This window comes from Phalacrocorax carbo, chromosome 18 (genome assembly GCF_963921805.1).
Source record: "Phalacrocorax carbo chromosome 18, bPhaCar2.1, whole genome shotgun sequence".
NCBI classification, from domain to species: domain Eukaryota; kingdom Metazoa; phylum Chordata; class Aves; order Suliformes; family Phalacrocoracidae; genus Phalacrocorax; species Phalacrocorax carbo.
In genome coordinates this window covers 9420218-9435866 of record NC_087530.1, presented here as the reverse complement: position 1 = coordinate 9435866, position 15649 = coordinate 9420218, and the positions used below count along the sequence as shown (strand labels likewise).

General features: G+C 49.1%; 1 protein-coding gene across 1 annotated transcript in view; it reads left to right on the top strand.

Annotated features, from left to right (window-relative positions):
- Nucleotides 1-15649, top strand: part of PAPPA (pappalysin 1) — a 183823-nt gene that overhangs the window by 147690 nt on the left and 20484 nt on the right. Inside the window, exons 16-20 of the mRNA XM_009501274.2 lie at nucleotides 240-450; nucleotides 1059-1230; nucleotides 4645-4792; nucleotides 7409-7518; nucleotides 14169-14240. Of these exons, the coding sequence (XP_009499569.2) occupies nucleotides 240-450; nucleotides 1059-1230; nucleotides 4645-4792; nucleotides 7409-7518; nucleotides 14169-14240 (713 nt within the window). The remainder of the gene's footprint in view (nucleotides 1-239; nucleotides 451-1058; nucleotides 1231-4644; nucleotides 4793-7408; nucleotides 7519-14168; nucleotides 14241-15649) is intronic.

Here is a 15649-nt window from a genome sequence, read left to right as displayed (position 1 = left end):
CAAAGCCAGTGTGGCTTCCCCTATCCTACAGCATTTCCTGAAATAAGCACTCTCTGCCTGTCATCTCGAAACAGAGTCCTTAATGATTTAATGCCATCATCTAGAAAGAGAAAACGCATAGGACATACACAGTTGAATTTGTCAAACGAACTGAAGTGGCTTTTGATATATTATGGGTGTAACGACATTTCAAAAAAATAGTCCTGCTGAACATTGTTAACTTTGCTCGCTGTTCTTAGGAAACAACAGCAACTTGACCTGCATGGAGGATGGGCTGTGGTCCTTTCCGGAGGCCCTGTGTGAGCTGATGTGTCGAGCACCCTCCATCGTCCCGAATGCAGATCTCCAGACTACTCGTTGCCGAGAAGATAAGCACAAAGTGGGCTCGTTTTGCAAGTACAAATGCAAACCAGGTTACCATGTCCCTGGATCCTCCAGAAAAGCAAGAAAGTACGTGAAAGAGTTATGCCATGCTGTCAGCATGATTCAGAAAGCCATGAGTTAAAATGATTTTGGGAGAGGGATGGGCTGTTTATAACAGACTATATGTGCTGAAGTGAATATCACTGAGCAATTCCTTCAGGCAGATAGTTGCGCAGTTTCAAGGGGATTTAGGCACCGAGCACACTTAGGCTTCTTTGAAAATCCTAACCAGTGCTCAAAAAACAGACCTCACCTTAGAAATACCCCTTTGATATGCAGCCTGGGGAGTCCCCTTTGAAACTCTGCAGGAAAGGGTTAGTGCTATCGTATACTTCTGACTCCGCACAAACCCACTTCAAACCAACCACAGCCCACAAGCCTGGGAAGCAGAGTTTTTGGGAGATATGTCCAAGGCCCAAAGAGGCGTTTAGGCTGGGCAGCCTAATGTTGGCTTTGCAAATAATCGTTATTTTTGCTCAGAGACCTCATGACGCAGATTCACGGCTTGTTCCCCAAGTGTTAAAAGCTCAAGCACACCCATCCCCTGCAACCTGCTAGCAGAGCTCACAGGCTTTAGAGACTCTTAGCTGACTCAGCCACTCACTAAACGGTCTTGTTTTTTTCTGCACAAAAAGGCGAGCCTTTAAGATCCAGTGCACGCAAGATGGCACGTGGCTGCCGGGCGCTTGCGTGCCCGTTACCTGTGACCCTCCACCTTCCAAGTTTCATGGGCTTTACCAGTGCTCCAACGGCTTCCAGTTCAACAGCGAGTGCCGGATCAAGTGCGAAGATGATGACAATCAGTCGGTAAGTCTCTCGTATCCAAACTATAACCGTCCATACAAGCGTGGTTTTATCATACATCCTATTAGGACCCTGATCTTGGATGGGCCGAGTGCCATTGAGCTCTTCTGAGACCACAGACAGAGAAACGGAGGAGGGATATATGTAATTAACGTAGGGAGAGACAGCTACTGTGAAGAGCCTGAAAATATTATTTTTATGATAGTAGTAATGGTATTAACTGTTACCCATAGAGGACTAGCAGTGAGTGTCTTACTGTTTCCAGACAATAAGTGGCTGAAAAATCTGCCTCAGTGGCTCTATGATCTAGCTAGAAAACAAGGAGTAATGAATGACAGTAAGCAGGGTATGAGTTACCTGCACTTGTTCTGTTTGTTCATTCCATTTTACCTCGCTTTTCCCTCCGATTCTTTTTCTCGTTATCAGTATACGTATGTGTGCTGTATGATAGTTCAACTTTATCGGGATTACAACTATTCAAGTGAACTGTCTCTAGACGTTCATGGTTTTTTTGGCTGTGAAGGTGTCATTCCGCATCAGGGGTCGGCTCCTCAACTGGCATAAATCAGCGTGTTGACTTCCTAGGAGCTGTGTTCACTGATACAAGAAGGTCTGGCCTTTAGTATCTTGTTTGAAATGCTTAGTTTTGGACGAGATGATCTCCAGAGGTCCCTTCCAACCCTTACTATTCTGTGATTCTGTGTGTTTTCCTTGCCAGAGGTAATTATAGTTTGTGAGATAAATAACTTCTCCCAGAAGTGCACTGCTGCTTAATACACTTGGGAAGAGAAAGTGGGGATGTAGAAGCTGCTGATGCTACATGCACTGCAGGGAGCCGGGAGCGCTCTGTCAAAGCACTTTTAATATCGTTCCAGATTCCAAGGCCATATTAAAAGGCACCAACACTGCCCTAGGGCCAGTGATCTGAAAGACACCTCTGATACCTGCTCCAAACGTTAAAAGCCAATTGCTGCCCCCATTCCCTGCCAGGTTGGCCTGCCCTCTTCACAGGGACAGCAGGCAGAGCCCATGCGTTTCACATCAGGGCACCTGAAAAAGGTTGCCTTGTATAAGGCTTACAAGAGGCTTCGAGCCTTGTGAAACGAGGAGTTGGGTGCAGTTTGGGTGCGAACTCTGGGATAATGCGTCTGTGGCTCTGTGCATCTAGAAGGCTGAAGGCGTGTACCATCGCTGCCATGCAGGCAAACTGGGGCCACCCGGGTAATGACAACTGGTATAACGGGTTTGTGTTTGCTTTTAAATGAGCTGAACGTGAAGAGGAGCAAACAGTGGAGTCAGGGTTACAGCAATAACGAAGTGAGCTCTGGAAAGTGAGAGATACAGCTGTGTCTCTGTTCACTATAAGGAAGAGTGTAGTGACTGTTCAGCTACAAAAGTATCTTGAGCAAAGGAGCAGATAACATCTTGCAGAAGGGATTTGCAGAGAAAGGTATTTCCAGATATCCCAGAAAATAGCCTACAGAAAAAGAGGGAGGACTCCTGGCACAAGCCAGAACCACTTGAGAGGTGTTAATTATTTAAGGATTAAACCCCACTAAGTCTCTCTCAGCTATATAAGGTGATAATGCACGTTGCATCCAAGCAAGAAACCCAGCAGGGATTTTCACAAGAGATTTTGCAGGTCAGGGGATGATGGACAGTATGTTACTATAGCAATGGATATCCTGGGATCTCTGAGTATGTTGCAGAAACTATACAATAGTACCCTCAAGCACAGCCAGCTCCAGGAAAATAAATCAGGTTTCATGGCTCACCTTTAAAAATCATGCTTGAGCCCTGGCATGCAAATTGCAATGGAAGTGCACCACACTTGCTAAAACAGCAAATTGTGCTCAATTATCACTTAGCGATCTCTTCCTGAATTTGTCACCACGCTGAAAGATCATTACTCAGCTGTACATATGGCATCTCTTAATCACCAGGAACGTAATGGTCATTTAAGCAGGTACCTCCCCTGACACCCAGAGCAAGGGTCTTCCATTTCTGAATATTGTGCACAAATCATACGAACAGTCAGATCTAAATTAATCAGTCTCTGCTAAACTGGCCCTTAGGTGAGAGTCACCAAGCTGGATCACACCCTTAGTCCATCTGGTCCATTATCCTTTCATATGATTTTCTTATTACTTCTGGCAATGGCCAGATTTCTAGAGAAGGGGAAGCAGGTCCCATGCAGTAGTCTGCTGATAAGACCACTTTGCATCTCACTAAACATTGTGTTCATCAACAAAGCTGAGCAAAAAAAGCATTAGGATACTAAGGACAAGACTAACTGTGAAGGCTGAGCAATCTTCCAACGCTGGTACCGGGGGCTTGTGCAGATCGCTGTGCAATGATGGGTGTGGGTCTTGGGGAAGAGCTCGTAAGAAAAGTTCAGCAGCCCTGCTGGGATCCCAGCGCAGGCAGCACTCTTAAAGGATCCCCAAAGATATCCAGCACACTCTCCAAGAGCAGGGTGGGTAGACTGCAGGCAACATGCCTGGCATGTAAAACGGGTGAGGAGAAGCAGAGATCCTGCATGGTTCTCCCACCCAGCAAGGCCCCCGCAGGAGGATTGGAGCCCAGCCACACCAGACATCCTCCTGTTGAATGTCCCACATTACCCCGTGGCACTTAGGCTCGCAGATCCTGCAGAACAGCTTGTACAGAAATCCCCAATGCCACGAGGATAGATCTGACAAAAGATTGCCTGTGCACTCCTTTGTTGTTTCTAAAGGGCATGATATTTCCCCTCAGACTTTTGTATTCATTCTTCAGTATCATACAGAGAATCTCTTCTATAAGAGAAATGTCATATTCTGTTCCTTGGCCATTCCCACACCCGAGGATTTTTTTCCTCCTTTCCACCTGTCCCTCTGCGTGGCTGTCTCAGCCTCTTTGCTTGCTGTCACTCAAGGCAGCCAAGCTCTAAAGAGCCTGTTCTGCCCTGCTAAGCATCCCTGCTCGTGTCCCGCTTTCCTTCCTCCTTCAGATGGCCATTGGGGATTCTTTCTTTTCTGAGACAAAGATGATGCAACTAGTTAGAAAATGGGAAGAGGGAAAAGGTTGTCTGCATTCAACGCAAACCTCTCAACGAGAAAGAAGGCAAATGGCGTGAACGCAGCTTTATCTCAACTGGAGTGGGTCTGTTTTAAGGTAGAGACCTTGCAAGGGCCTTGTAAAGACATTGCATTGCACGGAAGAGGCGTATGTGTGTTTGTATGCAATGCAGGTTTCCTTTTTTCTATTCTTTGGAAGAAAACTCCTTCTTGCCCCCCAAGGCTGGCAGTCCCAACCGGGGGCTCTTCCAGCTCCAGCAGAACTTTGCTCCCAGCTCAGCTCTGCCAGCTTCTCACTTGTCAGCCAGTCTTTGCTGTTGTTTTTGTAACCATCCTCATTATCTCCTCTCATTCCCAGGGCCGTGGAAGCAACGTGATTCACTGCCGGAAAGATGGCACCTGGAGTGGCTCCTTTCATCTCTGCAGGGAAATGCAGGGCCAGTGCACGCTGCCCACGCAGCTCAACAGCCACCTGAAGCTGCAGTGCGCCGGCGGCTACGGCATAGGTTTGTGAGCACCAGCCCCGGCTCTCTGCCACAGGGGGATGCAGCTCAGGTGGGAGTGGGGAGCAGTGGGACAGGAGACGAGGGAGAGGATGGGAACGAGAAGGGGGAAGGAAGGAGCCTGCAGTCCTTGGAGTCACTTTTGGAGGCTTTTCAGGGAACGGCTGTTAGGAAACATGAAGCTTTGAGAGTCCAGGTATCATGTAACATGCTCTGATCTCCTGCTCCTTGCAGCGCTTCCAGTTTCATCGTGCCCCTCCTTGGCCAGCTGGGTTCAATGGGCAGCCAGGATGCCAGACTACTTCAGAGACACATCCAGTCCTCAAAATACAGGGAGAGATTGTGCCTGCATTTGCTCTTACACTTTTGCAGTGTCCTCCTCCTTCAACTGCAGGCACACATGCACGCCCAGGGAGCTGGCAGGGAAGCGCAGCACCAGGCTAATTCAGGCCTCTTCAGAAAGAATATGAGACCAGTCGAGCATCCCCTTTGGCATGACCATTGTTTAGGAGCTGTTGTAAGGGTGTGATTTCCCCTTTCCTTCTGGGGTGCCTGGTCACTCTGCAAGGAGTGATGACTTTCTGCACCCAGCTTTGCTTTGTGTCACCCAGGCAGAGGGAGGGACAGACCGCACACTGGACTGTACATGCTATTTTGTATTGTCAGCCCCCGTTTTTGAGGTTTCCCTGCAATAAGGGCTGCAACGGGATCTGCACTGGCCGCAGCCCTCGCAGACCCACGAGGCCCCTTCCTGCAGCCCCACTCCCAGCCCCTGCCAGCCCCCTCCTCCCTCCGCCCGTCCCTTTGAACTTAGAGAAATTTCCTCGTTGCGCAGCTCCCTCATTATATCGCAGCCATGCGAGGGACCACGAGCCTCCTTGTGTTCCCTCCCTGGGGAGGAGAACACGACCTGGATGAGATCACCGCTCTGTAATGATGCCAATTACAGATCATATATCAAAACAATTCTGACCTACTCCTTTCCGTAAGCGTAAATAGCGTGGTGGAGCGCGGAAGAGTGAGTGGCAAGCAGGTTGTGGCGACTCTTAATGTGGCAAGGTGTTTTACCCTTGAGACGAGGTTACCTCCCGGGGCCAGCCAGGTTTTAGCAAGGAGAGGAATACCAGTTCCTGGTTTGCAGGGGAGCATCTCGGGGCTGGATGCAGGAGGGTCTGCGGCTGCCCACGCAGCGGGGGCCTGCCAGCCCTCAGTCCTCTCCCAGCCCTGCCGGGGCAGCAGCCAGCAGGTGCCGATCCCAGATCCAGTGGGCTTGATCCTGGGATGGGACCACGCGGCCATCACGGCGGCGAGGGACTCATGGGCCAGATCCTCCTGGACGAGGGAGGAAGAGCTCGGCAAGGGCACAGCAGCCATTGGCTCTTATCCTCAGCAGATGGAGACATACCACACACTTTGTTAGGCTCGCCCAGCACCACCTTTCTGGATCAGGTTCTTGGGTTTTTCTTCTCTTCTTTGTGTTTTTGGAAGCCTGATCAGCGTCCTTATGAGAAGGCGCTCTCCTGCCGCTTGTTCGCAATGGGGCTGGTGTCAATGGGCCTCATCCAGCGGGTCCATGGAGCCTCTGCCACGTGTGCTGGGAAAGCAAAACAAACCCCAAGCGCTCCCCGTCTTGCAGGCTCAACAGCCCAGGTCTGCTCTGCTCCCACTGACTCCTCCATGTGGGAGTACGTGAGAAGGCAGAAGCAGGTGGGGAAAATAATAGCATCCAGTCATGGTCACTATGAATCCCACACACCTTCGGTAATTCCTCAGACACCTAATCTGCCCTTCCAGGCTGAGGTGTGTGTTGAGCCAAAGGTTCAGCTCTCCAAACCAACGTGGAGATTAATTCCTCCCCCAGCGCTGATTGGAGTGCAGAAATCCTAATGACATGTTTGCAGCAGCTGTGCCATTCAAGAGTGATTTTCCAGGGGGGAAATGGTAATGGTCCAACACACTAGGGCTTATGGTTGTGTCACCACAGGGCTCTGGGATATTGCTGCAGAGTATCGCAGCATGTTTTAATAAAGAAAGGACAGGATTCCCACTGGGCATGACAGTTAATCAGAGAAAAAGCAGGTTTATGTGTGAACAAAGCCATCATTACGTCTCTGCGTACCTCTTATCAACTCTGGGACTTAGGTGATAGCTCGTCTGCAATATCATTAGGCTTGGTCACCCTTCGAAAGATTAGTATTGAAGGTCCGTAAATTTGACAGATCAAACGGTAGGTTTTTGTCATGTCATAGGTGAGATGAGTTCAACAGCCTCTGCTTAATCAGTCCCATTGCTTGAAAGAGCAGTTAAAATGGAAAAGCCTTCACATTTTCTGATGATCCTGACCCCCTTCTTGGAGTTAATAGCCAGAGAAATACCTAGATATGCAGCTCATACAAAAAGGCCCTGGAATCTCTGCCACCCCCACGGTCTCCTGCTGAGGTGCAGGGTTGTACTCAGCATTTCATGTGTGGCTAGAAGATATGTGATAGTTATGGTTGACTGCTAATTGCAATTTAGGAAAAACGAGCCCTAATCCTGTCCTTCAGCTGGAAGGATGCTGAAAGGGTCAGAAGCTGCTTGCTTTATCCTTTAGCTTTATCTTCTCCGTGTTTTGTGCAGGCGCGGAGTGCACCACCTCATGTCTGGATCACAGTCACGAGCCCATCCTCCTGCGCGTGAATGAGACCGTGCAAGACATCCAGCACTGGATGAACCCTCAAAGAGTGAAGGTCAGTGCCTGGTGGTCTCACTAACTATATCCCATGTTGCACTTTTATGTGCAGTGAGTGAACAGTATCACCTGTGGTTCATTCAGTGAGGGGAATGCGTGGGGAATGTTGCCTTTTGGGATTCCTGATGTTTGTTTGTATGCTGTTCAGTAACATGGTGGCTTTCTCTCCAAGCTGATTTCTCAGTGAAAGTCAGTTCAAGGTAAAGGCCCCAAATCAGTGTGCTCAGATCCAGCCAGCACCTACAGCGGGTCTGATCTGGAAACACCATTCATTACATAGGAAGATGTGAAGGACAGTGAGAGAAAGGGCACTGGCCAGGTTTTATTTTCTTCCTCCTGTTCAGTATTTTGCATTCTTTGGGTGGTAGGGCTGGATTTTCCTGCACTGCTTTTGGATGACAAAAGAAGCTGATACAGAGGGTATTTCATTTCCCGAACCAGCAGAGCTGGCTGAGTTCTCCCCCCCGCCCCTTCGCCCGCATGCAAGAGATGCCTGCTCAGCACAGCCCCTTCCAGAGGTCACCGCTTCTTCCTCCTGCCTGCTGCAAACGCACAGGCAGCATTAACCGCTCATGGCACGCTGTCCTGTGCGTCCTCCAGCGCACACCGGCACTGGCCTGCCCTGGCGGGGCCGCGCACACCCATGCACAGCGCCTTGCGCACACGCTCACCCCTGCACACGCCTGCCACTTGCAGCAAGTAGCTGCTTGGCTTCATGCCTACGCTTGGATACCAGTTACCTCTTTCTGAAAACCCTCACGCCATTTACACGAATGTGCCCTCCCACCTAGAAATGCGTGTAACCAGGCGCTTGTGCCTACACAGTGTTCCTGCAGGTGTAGACGTTTATCTGGACATGCTCAAGTGCATGTCGGAAGATGCTGGCACATCAACGTGTCACCAGGGTGCAGGTTGCTGGTGGTGCTTGAGCAAACGCAGTCAGCTCTTACGTACTTGGCCCTGGCTTTGCAAGAGTCTATTTTACACACTTGAACTTCATTGAGGAGGAGAACAAATAGACAACACAGCCCCAGCATGTCCTGAGCAGCTTTGACAGTCTGTTTGCTTCTCTAAATATGTACACAGGGTTTGGGATTTTTTGAAATCTGCTCTTGGCCGTGGATAGAGAGCCGCTCCAAAAATCTCCACCACTTTATACTTCCCTATTTCACACAGAGCAATAGAATAAATCCTGGAAAGGTGTGGGGAACCTAAGTCCAGAGAATACAACAAGCTCGCGGTGTCCTTCCCAGCTTCCCATTCACTTCAGATGCCGAGATTATATTACTGCCTAAGCCTAGGCTTTGCCAAGTTTCTGGCATGAAACATAAAGAAAACCCCTATCTCTGTATTAGGGCAATTTCTCACTGGCCCTTTCCCGAGTGCTAGACTTTAAAGTGGTTTTGTAATTCATGGTGAAATAAAGTGACAGCTTCCCTCCCGTTCTCTGCTGTGCTCCTTCGTTTATTGATGCGGGTACGCAGAGGGAGCTGTAACGAGTTTTATACCTGCAGGTCTCTGGAGGGCTCATTAGGCAGCAGGGAAAACATAGAGTAGTAAAGGGGGAGAAGAGGGGAGGGAGGGATGGAGGAGGAATCATGGTTTCCAAGAGTACAGTGGTAAATAAGACCTTTTTTGCCCTGATGGTGAGGATCTTGCAGGAGCTTTAGGCTGTGAGCGGATAAAAGTTCAACCCCACAAACACTTTGCAACTAGAGGGTGAGATTTAGGCTTGAAAACTTGTGTTGGGAGGTGGAGGGGAGCCTTTAGGAGATGAGCGGGATGATGCAGAGACACACTGGAGGGGATTTTTTTGGTAGCTGTAAAACATCCGTCTTATTCAAGTCCCCAGATAAGGGGACGTCACCCGCAGGGAGCGGTGCCTTGTGGGGTGCCACTGGGGAAAACGCTGCTGCTGGTAGGACCGGGGAGACCCCAGAGAGACGGGACTGGGATGCCTTAGGGGAAGGTCCCCATGGCAGTGTGTTACATATCATTAATAATATGTGTCTCCGTTTATGGCGAGTGACAGCTTGCTGTTGTGCCGCACGAGTAAAGCGAGCAGCTGGTTGCATTTACACGGCAAGTCTTCGTGGATCTCAAAGTACTTGAATGACGCAAAGGAAACACTTTTAGTTACTTAATTTCAGGCACAAGGAATGTACAAATGAGTGCGGTATGAGAAGCAGATAAAGGCAGGACGGTCTCTGGAGCTTACCTTTGAGAGGACAGGCACAGATAAAACAGGGAGAGCCAGCAAGAAAAAAATGTTTGTGTGTAGCTGCTCAAGCAACAGCTGTTATGGAAGTGAAGTGGGAAGAGGGAACCATCCCTCCTCTGGGGGCTGTTTAGAGGAGTGCTGTGCAAATCACTCGATTTTTCAGTTTGCTGGAAGTTCTGTCAAATTAAAAAAAATGTTTTCTCCTAATCAAAGTGACTTTGTTATTGCTGTGATTTTTGGTGAACCAAAATATTGGAGAAAAAAACCAATGTTGGTTTGAATATAACTTAGCATTTCATTTCCAAGGGTTTTTTTAAAACTTTTTGTTTAATGAAAATTAAAAAGGCTTTAAATGTTCTCTCAAAGGAACAACAGCAACAGATATATCATTTTGAAAAATGTCTAAATATTACAGCGTTTTTCAGAATAGGTTTGGGCTGAGTTGCTTTGTTGGGACTGAAATAGTTTGCCAAAATCAGTGTAAGTTGGTAGTATCTTCCAAACCAGTATTTTCTGCGGGGGGGGGGGGGGGGGGCAGGAAAAAGGTCACCTGAAATCTTTTGTGCGCCTGTTGTTCTGCAGTGGGCCATGTTCAGAGCAAGAATTGCTGTTCCCATGATTTCCCATTTACCATGCGTGTGCAAGGGGCAGCGAGCTGTTGAAGACATCTATAGATAGAGCTGCCAAGGCTGAGTATGCAGGCAGTGGAGAGAAAAAAGTGAAATGTCTCAGAAAGACAGCTTGACAGCTCTTTCCCACTGACTGCAGAGAAACAGGGCAGACACCTAATTTCTTAGGTTGTCTGAATTTGGGTCCTTGCCTTTGTGCTGAGCAGGAACAGGCCAAATCTTGTGCAAGCACATGGCAAGGGTAGCCCTGAGAGGGTCGGCGTGCCCCGACCCTGCCTACGAGTGGGGCTGAGTGTGGCCACGGCCCCTCCGCACACCTGGGATGCTGCCCTACCACTGGCGATGTGTTTTCCCATATGCACTGCAAGGCCTGGGATTTTGGATGTCCAGAAGTCATTAAGGGGAACTTCCTTTAAGTACTTCCCTATTCGTTTAAGCTTTGCAGTTTTCCTCCTTCCTTCTCCTCTCCTCTAAGTGTTGGGCTCATTTTGCAGGCAGGGAAACCGAGTCACGGAGCGGTGAAATGACTTATTGCAGTGCGGCAGCTCGGTGCCCAGGAAGGCAGGACTGCCCACCCCATCTGTAGCTACAGGAGGGAACAGGCACAAAGCACCGTGTCTCCCCTCCCTTGGCAGCAGTGGCCGATCCCCTCACCACTGCGACATTAAGCCCGCGGTTAATTGTCATGTTCGTTTAGTGCCTGAGGAAAGAGTTAGCTGAGACCAGTAGATGCCAGTCACGGGCTTTAGCCCTGGGGGACACTTGACCCATCTAAGGTGGAGGAGAGCTCTCCACTGGCCTCTCTTGGGGAAACCTAATCCCCTCTGCAGCCCGCAAATGGTTGACATCATTGTGTTAGTCCCACCACGGGAGGGAAGCGCCGTGACCGGAGGCACTAGGCCTTCCCTCACAAGGAGAAAATGACAGCTTGATTTGCTTTCTTGGCTCTTTGTTACCTACTGTGGGAGAGCATCCCCGCTTCCTCTCCCTTCGCGGCAGATGGAGTCGCAGCCACCAAACCGCAGATGTAGCTGGATGGCGTTTCTGGGATGGGGACAGAACCAAAGTCAATACGCCCGGCTGCGCAGCACGGCCCGCGCGGGGGGGCAGCTGTGCTGCAGAAGCCGATGCATAAGGGGAGCGGGGGCCATGAGGGCAGCATATGTCACCGCAGCGGCTTGGAGCACGTGGCGGCACGGGGCAGGGATGGAGCTCACGGAGGCAGCAGCCAGATGGGCTTTATCCCCCGTGCCCTGCCTGGCACATGTCGGATGTGGTCCTTCCACCCACCTCTTATTGCATCCTTTGTTGGCCTTGTAAGCCCACCTTCCTTTCTGCGTGCACTGACGCCATCGGATCCTGGTCACGTCCTACAGTACTGCTGCCTATATCCTTCCTTGCTTGCTTTTTATATGTGTGTTTATCTCAGCTGTCCCAAGCAGCACTCTGTGGCACCTTTGTGCCCGGTAGCACCACAAGAGGCAGGAACGATGCCCAGCAACCTGAATCATCCCCATTTTCTTAATTTTCCAACCCAGGCTCTCCCTGTATGAACAATCTCTCTCCCGTCCTGTTGCACCACACACACCACAGCAGGAGCTTGAGGGTACACACAGGCTGGGTGGTGGGAATTCAGCGTTTGGAAGACCAGCAAGAGGAATCAGGGCCATGGCCGAGGGCCCTTCCCTGAGCGTGCTCTGCGTCCAGCTCTGTGAATGTTAGATTGAAGGATTGAATTCAGCTGGAGTAGCTCTAATGGTCTCCACCAGCCTAGCAAAGTATCAACTGAGGAGAGGGCAAAGTAAATGGGACTAAGCCATTGGCAGGTCCCACTCAAGAGCAATGTGAATGTCCCACTGACCCAGTGATTAATCTAGCATAAGGTCAACTGGCTTTCCTGTGCTGTGGCGAGCAGCCTAGGGCTGTGCCCTGGAGGCTGTCCAGCCAAAGACTGTGCAGCCCTTGGGACTGAGATGACCTTGAGCGAGAGCTTCAAGGAGAGCACCCTCCTAGCAGAGACTTCACCTTCAATCTGTTCCTCTAAGGGAAGGTGCTGGGTTTTTAATACTGGGAGGGTCAGGAACGTAGTCAGTGCATCTTCCGCAAGGGATTGCTCTCACTTGGAAACCTCCCGGTATTCAGAGCCTGTTTCAGGGCTATTTGGCTCCTTTTGTTAGCTCCAAATGCTCACACACATTCACGCGTATCAAGAGGTTTTGTAAATATTGATGCGTCTTACCAGGGGAATGCAAGATGCTCTTTGGAAGTGCACTTCTACTTATTGTCTGGCTGGCCTTGGATACAGCAGGCAAATGCCTGAGTTTTTCTACTTTGGTTTAATTCTTGGGTTCAAATGCTCTTGAACTGCTTCCTTTACTCTCCCCCCTCCCAGTCTGTTGACTGGCCTTGTTTATTTTGAAACCTAGAAAAGTTTTCTTTTTTTTTTTGCCTCTGAAGTGCAATAAACAGAAGAGAGGGAAAAAAAAAAAAGAGATTAAAATCTCACCATTTGTGGCAGGCAACAGCCTGGAAATCTCCAGCTGTCTGTCAGGAGTGCGCTGGGGGAATGTCTGACACCGCAGGGCCCCCGCACCTTGCAGCCTCCCTCCCGGGGGAAAAACAACGTCCTCCCGCCTCGCCCGGCCGCTTCTCCACTCACACAGACGGGCCCTGTTGCAAGGCAGGTGGGGCAAGCCGGGCTTGACTAATAGTGGAAAATCCGAGAGCATCGGAAAGATAAACAGCCCAAGTCAGATAGTATAAAAGTCCTTTTTCTAGCACACGCCAGGTAAGCCTCAAATGACAGAAACTATAAAAACATGCTGAGGTTCCCCTGCAGATGGATTAAATTAGCCCTCAAATAAACAGAGGAAGGGATGGCGTGCACGTCAGGTCTTCCCAAATGTTAATCTCTTCCTTCCCCAGGCCTGCATCCAACCCCGACCCCTGCCCAAGTGCCTATGTGTGTTCGTCTTGCCCAACTGGACATCGTAGTGTTTCATCCACGGACAATAACGCAAAACTAACATTGTGCTTGATGTCCTGGTGAATAGGTGCCAGCCCTACCTCCTAGCCCTCCATGGTGTTGAACCACCATCCCCATTGACTGGCCAAACTTTTCATCCACTCTTAAAATCTAAGTTTCCATGTCTATAGGCAAACAATGGCTGCCCTGGGTGTGTCATCATTGAGTTGGCTGGTCATTTTTGCCCAAAACTAGGCACTGCAGAATTTATCATAAATGCAGAAATTATTATAAAGCTCATATAATGTAGCAGATGATGCTGTCTTTTCTGGGAGTTATTCTAAAGGCATGTCATGGGAGGTGCTTCCATTTAAGATCTAAAGGATGGTGCAAAAATGTATCTGAAAGTCCACCTTTAGCATCTTCAGGAAGCACAGATATGGTGGGTAATGAAAGAGGACAACGTTTTGCAACACCAAAGAAATCCCTCACTTAATTTCTGAAATGTGTCCCCCCTACCCAAGAGCAAGACAGTGGACCTGTGCCTTTGCCTTTCCCTGCCACGTTCCCCCACCATGAGTGAAATATTGGACATGACATTTTAGGAGAACCTTAAATATTATTTTAATCTCAAATGTTCTGTTATTGCAAGTGTCAAGTCCAACACTTCTTGTAAATACCTGGAGGACAGCCAGGTCCTGAGAACACAAGAGGTGTTAGGAACTGAACCTCATTGGTTAAGTGCAGGAGAGCCATAGGAGCCAGCACGCTGACTTTCTGTACACTGATTTCTTTGTCTTAACCTGGTTTTTTTTCCTTCTCCTCCTCTCCAGAGCGTTGTCTGCACAGCGGGACTCAAGTGGTACCCTCACCCTTCCCTGATTCATTGTGTCAAAGGCTGCGAGGTGAGCTTTCACATTAGCTCGGGTGGTCCGTGCTTGCACTCCTAAGCGTTATGGTAACAGTCGCTGCAGTCACCTGGCTTGTAAATGCTGTTTTTCAAGTGGGTCAAAGAGGCTTTTGCCCTGCCTATGCTATCAAACAGACTGGGATCTCCGGCAGCAGTTCTGACACTCAGGGGTGAAACAGTCATTTTCCTAGAGCCGATGGTTGGGTGACTCTTACAGGACTTGAACAATCAAGTGGCCCAACAATGTTGGTAGGCAGTCAGAATTTCCAAGGATCTTGGAATTTCTGGGAAGTTGCAAAAACCTTCAGTCATTTTTCCTTGATTTAGACATCTTATTAGAGGGCTGATTCTTTCCAAGGCCAGCTTGGCTTTGGGGATTGGTGTGTGCAGATAAACTTTAGGAAAGCCAGAGGCAGAAATTATACCACTGGGTGGAGAGCACAGCTGGACAGTGAGCAAATCACACATCCCTCCACTGTGCACCTTCGTCTGAACCAGAAAAAAAATGAGAAAAATTCAGGTACATTTCAGCTGTGATACATTTTTACAGTCTTGTGTGATATTTGAAAAAAGCAATTATTTTGAAGGATGTTGTTTCTGCTGGCTTTGAAAAGTCTGAGAAGTCTTAAGACGCTTCCAGTGGTTAAACGGGGCTGAAGCACCTCTTTCAGGGTCACTATGCTCATGCCGTTTCCATCATGCCGGCCCTTGAATATCTCAGCCATGTCAAGAAGTCAGTCTTCGTGGTACCTCTGAGAGGCTGGGAAGCTTCATGAAGTTTTAGAAATGGGGTAGCTCACAGGTAGAGGGATAGATGGCTTCTTCGGTTACATGGACGGGCAGCCAAAGAGCCGTGTCTTGGCCCCACATCTCCTGACCTTCTGCAGCATTGACTGCGCTCTCAGCACCCAGTAACCCAATTTTACAAGCGCTCTGAAGTTATTTGCCCGGAGTGGCAGAACATGGCACAGAACTCCTAAATCTGACATGAAACTCTAGACCACATTGCTGTGCGACGTGATTTGTCTTGAAGTGAAAGACAGGTTTCCTTCGCATACAAATGTTGGGCCCGAGAGGGTAATAACTCTCCAACAATGTAATAGTTTCTGTCTAGTTGTTCCCTAAATGAAAAGCATTCTGCTGTCAGTGCTTTGAATGTCATAAGCCATCTCACGCATTACATTCATGCAGGCTGGCTAGGCGCCCCTATTCTCCAAAGAGAGCTAAAATAACATCCAGCGACCATTAAGAAATGCCATTCAGGTGCTGATGCACCATTGGGTATCCATTCTCCTGCTGTTTAAGGATAGTTGTTACCGAGGCAAACTTTGCAATGATGTAATAATTTACCAGAAGCCATTATTACTGACATGCTTTTTCTCAGCATTTTCTTCCCTTCCATCA